Genomic DNA, 11,022 nt, shown 5'->3' on the forward strand with positions numbered 1-11,022 from the left:
TACTTTGAATATACATGTGTGGGCAGATTTAAAATTTACAATATCTAATTATTAATCAAGTTACGCTTGTTCTTGTGCGCAGGTGGATTGAGTTGGTGAACACTTTCTTTACTTTTTTATTGGCCGTTGTTCCCATTGGCTAGTATTATCGAATCAGATCATTTCTATTATTATAAAACCCGGTCACTTTTGATTTTGTTTCACCGTGGGTCCGGCGATTTTGTACACCAACACCTCGCACAAGGTATTTATTGTATTAATTTATATAACATAACTTTTCTTAGTGTCTACATAAAGTAAACTAAGATTATAATAAAGTTTTAAGGTTTATTTAAACCGTAACAAATTACTGTGTATAAATTGTATATATATTTATATGTGTTTATATTTATTTACAGAATCACCTTTTTGTACATATAAAACATCCTGAACACAGAACCTTGTCTTTATTATTTATTCGGTCACACATGTATGTGTCTTTGAAAGGGGATCGATTTTGCTGAAATTAATAGGTGAAAGGCTATACCTTTATAGGATAATTGGTTTGCGTGGAAAATAAGTTGATCCTTTGATGACCAAAAAATTCGGTCCAATCGCAAAATAATTTTAATGATGAGTTTCGAGCAAATGTTCCATCTGATGTGACAGTTTTAAAATAAATCCAAGATGGCGGCTATGTGTATCTTATGTATTATTTGGTAGAGGGTAAATATTTTGTATTAACAGACAAAAATATAACGTCAGGTGCCTGTGTATCTCAGTAATCAATTGTTAAGAGAATGTAATCTATCCACCATGACATGTACACGATCAAGAAAACAAAAAGTGGGCACCACGACCAGAATACAGTGCAAAGGCCTGGATGCTGTCATACTGGTATTGCATAGATCATGTGCTATGGCCAAAACACATTCATAATTTATTTGGTGCCATGACCAGGATGCATTAGAAACAAAAAATATATATAGTACCTTGTTCGTACATAGTCATGACATAGTTTCTGGTGCCATGACCAGGATACAGACATAATGACATAGCTATGGTGTCAAGATTAAAACACAATTATGATGTCAAAGATTCGGTGCCACGATCAGAATTCCATAATAATGACATAGATTTAATACCACATCTAGTACACATTCATCATGACTTTGCATTTGCATTTGTTGCATTAATCCGTATGTGTTCATTTAGAATTATTGCATACGAAATGATCAAGTTTGTGTATATTAAGAATTTATCACACAGGCGTAAGATCACAGAGATATAGTAACAAACTGCATTAGAAAATCACAGAACTATTGTCACCGCTGTACACATTCTCGTCCACTTGCACCTTAGTTCTTTGTAAAGTATCATAAATACTGTTTGCTGCTTGTTCATTTCCTTTGATATGACTGTACTCATCTTCCGATGTAACTATACTGGAACCACGCGGGAGAGCTGTGGTACCGTATTCATCCCCAGTCTCACTTGTTCTGTTGTAGGTCGGGTCAAAGTCTATCTGGAGCTCGGATTTGGCCTGACCTGGTCTGGACAAGTGGTCGTAGTCGCTGTCAGAGGTTACCCAGCTCAAATCCTCTTGTAGCTCTGTGTATCTTCTAGTAATTGATGCTCTCTTGTTATGAGGTTTGAAACACTCACAGCATGACATGTCTTTACAAGGCGAGTGGTTTCTGAAATGCAAGATTTTGTAGAAATAATTCTTTATATCCTTTATGTACGCTTTATATTGTTTGTACTGATATATGGATGGTAAATGCGTGGTGATATATTGCGATGTTCAGATTAACCAAAGGGGTTTTTTAATTGACTTCACGTAAACAGTTAAAGTCAGTGGCTAGTTATTATTTTAAGTTTGAGTTAACGTTTGTGCTGTCTCCTACACGTAATACAGCGGACACTACAAAATAGCAAATGTTTACTTCAAACGAACTATTCACGTTTACTGAATTAAAAATTAGGCGAAATTGAGATGTCGTGTCTGACCTGGTGACTTTCGGGATGGGGCGGAGTCTCCTCAAATAAATGGCAAGTCCTGTTGTCAAGGCAACGAGTAGAACAAAAATAATCCCGCAAAAAATCCAGAAAATGTATCCTTTCATCGGGTAGGCTGATACCTGAGCTTCTGTAAGAAGTGTAATTTCATTGGTTGATCAGGTCATAAATCTGTTGCTGTTGCTCTAAGGAAAAATTCGGGTTGACATAAAGTACATACAAGTTGCTGTCCTTTAAAAAAGGACTACTATACGTGGACCATTTGCATGTGTTTCCAACGAAAACGTAAAAGCCTTGAGATTATCAGAGATTCCGCCGGCTCTAGCCCCTACTAAATTTGTACGTTGTATTAAGTATACATGTATGTATAGCCCTGACTTTTTATCTCAGAATTGAAAGAGTTCATACTTCTAAAATAATTATGATCTATCTATGAATGAAAATTGCATGTATAGTATCAGGCATTCGGCGAATTCTACTATTTGCGCACACATTACGATTCGCACTACTTTGTTAACTATGCAGTGACAGCTTTGTGTAAATTAAACATTTCATATTTTGATGCATTTTTCTTGAGATTTTACTTTTTACACAGTGACATAATTATTCAATCATACTTAAATGCTTAAAAAATTTTAATCGGGAAGTACTCTAGCCTCGCCTACTATAAAAGTAAAGTTAAGTTACATGTGTATTCGGAAAACAACAAAACATTGCAAATTATGCTATTTGATGCATGTTGTAGTTTCGGCATAACATTAACTTATTTCATAATACTGATAGTTCATATCACATGCCAATCATTTCTGTACTGTTTACCGACAACATTACAATTACAGCGCCTTTGAACTTATGCACACATATGGCAAGGAATCCTGATCCCGATTCAGATAAACGTATGCTAACCTGGTTCCCTGAGCTACCCATTACGCACAGGAACCAGGCTAGCTCATGCGCAGGCTGAATTTTCCCCATAGCATCCGGTTTAACCTCGCTTATATATTTTCTGCGTGGACCTCAGGGTCCACGCAACAAAAATCATGTCAACCGGAATTTTCCCGTATAGTACAGACCTATGGCTTTTCTTTTTAACAATTTTGGATTTTTTAGGCTAATAAACTTATGATGCAGAAAGCAGAGAAGCATGTAATATATAATAGTAGTATATTTTAAATATTTACACGAAGACTCATTGTTTTGCCTCGGACTGGAATGTCTCGACGTCATTGGATGAATAGCGTCACGTGATTGCCTTATAAATTTCTTTACACGGCGAGCGTCAAAATTTATACGGCAACATGGCGGACGTAACGTTATTTAAGCTGATTTTTTACACAAATGTTCAACCATACCTTTGATTTTTAAGCCCCAAAATATTTAGAGTAAAACCCTTTGCTCGTGACGTAATATTATGATCCTACAATATGGCATCCAGGCCTCAGGATCATAAAGCATTTTTAGACTTAAGTCTAAATTGCAATCTTTTATAAAATTATTATATTTCATAAAATTACCCTTAAACTTTGTAACTATCAACATAATATAGAGACATTTTCCAATAGCATTGCATTTTTTCGATGTTGTCAATCGCAAGACAATAAGACAGTGTATAAAATTTGACTTAAGTCTAAGACTGCTTCATGATCTTGGGGCCTGGTTTGCACAGACGACTGACGAGAAAGGTAAAAAAATATAGAATTAAGCTATGAATTTTGATATTATGTATTATCTTCTGTTTGTTTACATATCAAACTTTAGGTCATCGACAAAACAAAACACTTATTAGGTTTGTTACTGACTGTGTAAAGAAATTTTTGGGATCGGTAAAGTCCATATAAGGCTCGGCTCCGCCTCGCCTTCTATGGACTTTACCGACCCCACAAATTTCTGTACACAATCAGTAACAAACCTAATAAGTAATATTGTCGGTACACTTAATATTTACAAGATAAGAAGAAGCAAAAAAAAAAGAACAAAAAAAACTCCCTTTTTTCAAATAAACCAGTGTTCGGATAGGCCAGTGTATATTTTTCCTTTGCTGTACTCAAAACCCTGAATTTGATGGGGGTAAAATGCTAAAATGGCACTTAGGCGTTATCGTTTCCCAGTATTTTAAACTATGCATAAAGCCAGTTAAAGTTATTTTTTTTATAAGCCAATATATGTCACAATATGTCTATCTATATGAGAAAAAATTAACTTCGATATTATCCCTGGACCAAACCATAAGGTAAACATTTGTCACCATTTTGTGACTTTTTACAATAGTTTTCATACCTTTAAAAGAAATTCCTAGGGTAGAAATTCAAAACATATGGGGAAAACTTTAAAAGTTGCACTTTTTCCACAAATTCGCATAGAGTCCTATACTCAAACGTTTACACTTTCGAGACGACCCCGTAGGAAATTCGGGTGGTATATAAATTTGATCTTACAATAATGGAAATACAAATTAATAAAGATGTAAGAAATTCCCTCAAAATATCTAAGGTAGAAATAATTAGACTCAGCCACATTTTTGGAAAGGTAAAAATTATTTTTAAAAAATCGAGTGGAATTCGAACTCAGTCAGGTTTGCAGATTCGAAGTCAACGCTCTAATCAATTGCGCTACGTTGTTAGCTAACAATATTTGGTAGTTATACTTGATTTTTAACCGGGTTTTACAACGAAAAAATCCGATTATTGAAATGGTGAAAATGGCGGGCAGACGGGCAGGCGGGGGCGGGTGGAGGGGGGGGGGGGCTGCTACGAGAGTACCCTCATTGTACGATAACTCCTCCTACAGTTTTCATGATAGGAAATTGTTGTTTTGCATTATTACGTTTACATATATTAGAGGTGTGCATTTTGCTAGGATTTCGATTTCTAATATTTAATGAAAAAACCCCAGCTTTTGAACTTAGTCATTTTTTGGCCAAAATATTGCATATAAGGTATTCTTATTGCACAGATAACTCCTCCTACAGTTTTCAAGATCGGAAGTTGTTAATTTGCAGATCAATTGTACATATATTAGAGATGTGCATATTGCTAGGAATTGATTTCTGATAATCTATGAAAAAAATACCAGCTTTTGAACTTAGTTATCTTTGGCTAAATATTGCATATAGGGTACCCTCATTGTACGGATAACTCCTCCTACAGTTTTCAAGATAGGAAATTTTTCTTTTGCAGATCAATTGTACATAAATCAGAGGTGTCCACATTGCTAGAATTTTGATTTCTGATAACTAATGAATTAATGAAAAATACCAGCTTTAAAACTTAAGTCATTTTTTGGCAAAATATTGCATATAGGGTACTTCATTTCACTGATACGGTAGGTAGTATTTATCAATTCAGGGTTGACATGGGTAATTGATAAAGTTCACATAAAGGAAAACCCGGTTTGCTGTCACATTGACAGCTTTTCACTTGTATCATTTATTTCGGTAGGGAATATGTGACAACATGGAGATGTCCTATACCACCTTAAATACCCGAATAACCAAAAGTTATCATATATCCTAAAGAAGTAAGTGTAATTTGTATCTAACCATGCGTGTGTTTGTGCGTGTGTGCGTAAAATAAATACCTGCCGTATCAAGAGAAATACAATTTCCGCTCACGTGGTGACACAGTTCGTCTGCTGAACAATTGCAGATGCCATAACATTTTCTCCCAAAAGTTCCTTGTGGACATGCTAATAAACAAACAAAATAAAAAAGAATCTACTGAATTGGTTAGTGATTTATCAAAATAAAATTGTTTCGGGGGAACCACTGTTAAGAGAAAATGTAAAAGAAAAATGAGACTGACAGAATTGTGTAGGTAGTAACACGTGACACTCCTCTATGACGTTTGTATCCTGTATTTTTTTACCGAATACACTTTGACCTCAAGATCAAGGACATTTACCTGTGGAGCACTTCCGGCCGGTCCAGCCATCCTTACATTGGCACATGGACGAGTTCGAAACACAACAAGTATCAGTTGGGGAAGAACATTCACATACATCTGCAGGGTTCAAAGACATTTAAAAATATCAAAACTTGATCAATGAGGCTTCATATGTACTTGCTACAATAGCTCAAATCACAAGATGTTATATTTACCTCTGCATCTTTCTTTAAGAAATACATTTTCATCATGACAAGTGTGGTTGTGATAAGGCAAACATCTGCAGGAATCATACAGGGAGTTGCAGTTAGCTGTACCCTCTTCATGGCACACACAACCTTGAAGCCGAGAAATAATATACTAACAATAAGGAAAGAACTTTTCTTCGATTTTGTATCTATATTATTCCAGACGTGGGCAAAATCAACTTTCTAACCCCCCCCCCCCCTTTTTGCTTGTTTATTTTTTTTTAATTGAAGTTTAAGGAACACTTTCTTCCTTCATCTCCCAATGGAACAACCCAGCCTTGGATCAATAATTGTACTCACGTGAGATGCACTCGCCCGTGTCGGGTTCGCAGACCTCGGCCCCCGTACAGTTACAGGTCTGGTTACATCTCGCGCCGTATGTACCGGAACTACAGACTGAAAGTCATCAAACTACCGTCAAGTCTCAGAATGTCCTTATATATATACAACCGTCTCATAAGAAGAAATATGACTATCTCAAACATTAATTTTATTTAAATTCGAGGGAACATGTCCGGCAGATAAACAACAGAATAGTATCTAATGTACTGAGATAATACCTTCATTGCATTGCTCTCCTGTGTATCCAACATCACAGATACACTTTCCCGTTACTGCGTCACATCCAGTTGAATGTGCACATGAACAGGAATTGGTGCAGTTTGGTCCAAATCTGTATGCAGGACAATCTGCAATAACATTCTACCAAAATTAATATTCCATGTCATCATACATATAATTTTACTCACTTGAAAATATTAAAAAACGTTTCCACAATGAAGATAATTATGGAAAATCACTGTAGTTATCTCACAAATATTTAAGATGATATCGATTCCGAACAAGATGGGTGTTGCTGAGATAGTTCACTGCACATTTCATTTATGTACTTACCCTCAGAGCAGTTCACTCCTGTTTTGCCCGCAATGCACGCGCAGAGACCATCAAACCGACTACACGTTTCATTGACACCACACGTGCAATTTTCTTGGCAGTTTCTACCAAAACGTGTTGAGTTGCATTCTAAAATAAAATATATCAATTAATTTGAAATTTGAAAGAGACAAAGCGATAATGAGAGAAAGAGACAGACGGACAGATCGACAGACAGACAGAGAGATCGGCATACGGACAAACAGACTGACAGACAGACAGCTAGAGACTCACGTGTCATTACTTCTGCACTAACTGTATATGGTTGTTAAACGTTTTTACTTACACGCCTAGGGGACACTTTCACAAAGTCCTTAATGTTAAGATAAATCAATAAACCTTTTTATCTCGTAATAACGACTTTAGCTCGTTTTAACGTCTATTTATCTAGTATTAATAACATTTTTTGAATTTCGATTTGGCCTCAGTAGGCTTTCGAACTTTCACATTGTCGCTAGAAACGTTTTAAATTAATTTTAAATCAATAACTCTGTGCACACCTTCCTGACAGAACTGGCCAGTCCACCCTGGGGTAGTACAGTTACATGCGCCACCTATCGGGCTGCAGGTGGCGTTATTTTTACACAGGCATTCGCTGCTGCAGTTTGAACCAAACCATCCATTGGGACAGACTGAAAAATATAGACACGGTTCCATCAAGTCTGCCAAATTACTGCATGAAACATTCTGATAATATTTTAGAGCTGTAACAACAGCTTTTCTTCTAACGGACACACTTCACGCTTTTGTATCAAACAAAAAAGAAAAATTGCCGGGCATTAGCAAGGGATCAAACCTCTGTAAAATATTAGTTCAAATGCTACATGTACATACCTGTTGGGTAACTATTTTACATATAAACTACATGTAGATTCATTTAGCTGCAAAATGTAGCCCTCTCCGATTTTTTTTTTATATCTGATGTTTACTGGAGAGGGCTACAATTCCATAAGATCTCCGTATTAATGGTACAAAACTAAATTTTTTCATGCGGCTGACTTCGGTCTGAAAAGATATTTTTTATATTTGACTTCCTTTAGATAAAATGATTTTTTAATTCAGGTTGAACAAACTAACCGTATATAAATCAAAACCAGATAAAACACATGAATGTCAGTGTAAATAAATTATTTTACCTTGTTCAAACACTAAAACATCACTTTAGGAAATGGTATATAATGGAAAATTCATATTTACCGCGTTAATATGAAAGGGGAATTCCTATAATCAGTTCAAGATCCGCTCCTGAATTCTCATTGGTTATCCCAAAATAAATCCGACCAAGGTCAGTAAACATGGCGGACAAATTCAACCTGCGTTGTTGACATACACGAAAAAACCCTATATATGGACTATACTCCATATTTTTGGATTATTTAAACAACTACAATGTTTGAGTTCAGGTAAGAAATGCAAATGTTATTGTCATTTATATACGATTTGAGACGAAATCATTGCGGGATTGAATCACTCCCGCACTTGCACCATTACGGAGATCCTATAGCCCCCCCCCCCCCCCCCCCCAAAAAAAAAATAGAGAAGGGGCTACATTATTGCAGCTAGATTCATTGTCATAGAGATGACCTAGCTGTTCGCATAGGAGCATGCTGCTATCAAGTTGTCAAAGTTGAATCTTCAATCTCTCGTTTGATAATACAAGTGCATACAAAAGGAAACAATCGTTTGTTTTGTCCATTATATAGGCTGTGTTTTTGGATCACCTGAAAAGTAATGTAGGTATTTATGTACCTTTATTACAATCACTTCCTGTCCAGCCTGGAAGACACGTGCAGTTTCCAGTGTCTATGTCACACCCAGGGTAGGCGTGGCCTTGACAATTACAATCTCTTTCACACTCAGTCCCGTATTTACCCTCCGCGCAGCCTAGGAAACAAAAATTTATAATCATATCAACAAAGTTCCTCTATTTCTGTGATTCTGAGTAGGAGGATTTACAAAAAATTCACATACCTCTTAGGCAAGTTCCGTTGTTCAGTTCTATGTAACCAGGGCAACAGACATCAAAATATTGGTAAGCGAAATCCACCCGCGACATTTTCTTGACACACCGATAATATCTTAGCAAAAAAAGAGATTAATAACCTGTTAGGTAGGGAAAGCAAAAGACGAATAATGATTGCATGTAAATGATATTGTCTTACTTTGTATAGGTGGTGCATCTTCTCCCCAAGAACCACCCATTGCAGACTTGCTCATTGTAAGGGCAGGCTGCATAACTGTCATACTGAAAGATGTACGAATACCTGTCGAAGACAGAATACATCAAAAGTTAGGGTAAACCATATTACAAAATACTGGCTTCAATTATAAATGAAACGGTCAAAACATAATTTACACCCAACCCTTTTCCTTGTATGTCTCAAGAGATCTCTTTTGTAATCCGTACACAAATTGACAAGACTGAGATCTTCGCAATCCAGTAAATCGATGTGTAACCATGAACAAAGGTATTCCTGGAATCCTAGTCTTATCAAACACTCGCAAATGCATTGCTGAGCTAATTAAATATCAACTTAAAATTGATAATTTATACAACGTCCTTTTTTGTTTACAGACTTAAATTGCACGCTATCTAAGGTACTTTCTTTGTACGACATCAGACTTGAAATAGTCAGAGCGGATCAAAGATTTCATTTTCAAAGTAGATGTTGTTGTAAACAGGGTAACCTTCGCATAGATGGATTACTTTTCCTTTTGTCTACATAATAAAATTACGTCTTTAATTATCTTTTAAGTATCATTGATTGAATGATTCAGAGATTGGTGTGAATATATAGACAGTAAAATGCTTTCTTTAGTGTTTCATTTGGGTCGCGGAGGAAGCGATAATTTCAAACTACATACACGGGTTATGTATTTTTTTCTACAATGCGAGCTACATTCATAGCAGCATGAATCACAAAAGCAAGCATCTTATTGTTTAACTGAATCTTTCTTGCGTCTTTTATATATAGAGTAGATGATTCCTCATAAAATGTCGTAGAATCGAGAAGCATGATCTATTGGTGGAAAAACTATTTATTACAAATTTGACTTTTGACACTTAATACAATTTAATATTGTTTTTACTTGATTTTGATAAGTTTTAACCGGATATATCTGTTAAATAAAAAGTTAATTATGCTTTATTATGCTTTAATATCTTTCAGCAATAACTAAACTGGTGTTCAACATTTTTTTACAGAATGACATATTTTTACAGTACATTAATTTATTAATAAAATGTGTGTGTGTTGCAACTAATTCGGTAGATATTTATTTGTCAAAAGGGGTACTTCTTTTGGGGGTACTCTGATATAACAGCAACTTGATAGTTCGTATTGTAAACTTATGAGTATATTAAATTGATATACTCACTTATAAGACGATTGACAGTTCTTAGAAGCCAATTCACTCCAAGCGAAACAGAACAAATTTATCCCGTAAATTCCACAGACAAACGAACCAACCAACCGGCGGAAACCCATCTATGAATATCAGCATGTAAGAGAGCGAGAGACTTACTTACATCAGTCTGTTGTCTATTTTAAATCAAATCAAAACCGTCCTTATGACTGAGTGTTTCCTGTTTCCTGATGACCAGATTGTTATTGGTTTAAGTATTTACAAACAATCCTTTATTCTAGTGACTTTCCTTAAGGGTCAGTTAAGTAAACTCAGCTTGCTGTCACCGGAAGCCTGTACTGAATGAAGTACGACACTTACTTATTACATGTACATATATTGAACTGTGACCGCTCCAATGTGTTCACTGCTTCCCTTCGGCTGATGATGATAAAAATGACGCGGTTTTAAGAAAATATGCAACGATTGCGTGGTTTAAGCTCAAAAGCCAGACAAATCTTCTTGATTTCAAAGTGCAATTGCTGAGTGGCTAGCAATGAAATAGACAGGCCTACGTCACATTACTGTTTGACACAACTACCCAAAGTCCAAGCTCT

The 11,022-nt window shown here is 35.8% G+C and overlaps 1 protein-coding gene across 2 annotated transcripts; it reads right to left on the reverse strand.

Annotated features, from left to right (window-relative positions):
- Positions 1 to 906: 906 nt before the first annotated feature.
- LOC105320593 (multiple epidermal growth factor-like domains protein 10) lies at positions 907 to 10,732 on the reverse strand. Of its 2 annotated transcripts, XM_011418586.4 has the most exons (13): positions 10,439 to 10,715; positions 9,223 to 9,324; positions 9,032 to 9,138; positions 8,810 to 8,944; positions 7,561 to 7,692; positions 7,022 to 7,150; positions 6,688 to 6,816; positions 6,428 to 6,523; positions 6,095 to 6,217; positions 5,898 to 5,996; positions 5,575 to 5,682; positions 1,990 to 2,128; positions 907 to 1,676 (listed from the first exon to the last, which is right to left on the reverse strand). In XM_011418586.4, exons 1-13 carry the CDS (start codon positions 10,546 to 10,548, stop codon positions 1,283 to 1,285), a joined length of 1,803 nt encoding a protein of 600 aa, XP_011416888.3. In that variant the 5' UTR covers positions 10,549 to 10,715; the 3' UTR covers positions 907 to 1,282. The 2 variants fall into 2 exon arrangements, with proteins under 2 accessions (XP_011416888.3, XP_065942344.1); XM_066086272.1 differs by lacking the exon at positions 907 to 1,676 and having other exon boundaries at positions 1,990 to 2,183; positions 10,439 to 10,732.
- Between the last annotated feature and the right edge of the window lie 290 nt (positions 10,733 to 11,022).

The sequence above is a fragment of the Magallana gigas genome, chromosome 5 (genome assembly GCF_963853765.1).
Source record: "Magallana gigas chromosome 5, xbMagGiga1.1, whole genome shotgun sequence".
Taxonomy (NCBI): Eukaryota; Metazoa; Mollusca; class Bivalvia; order Ostreida; family Ostreidae; genus Magallana; species Magallana gigas.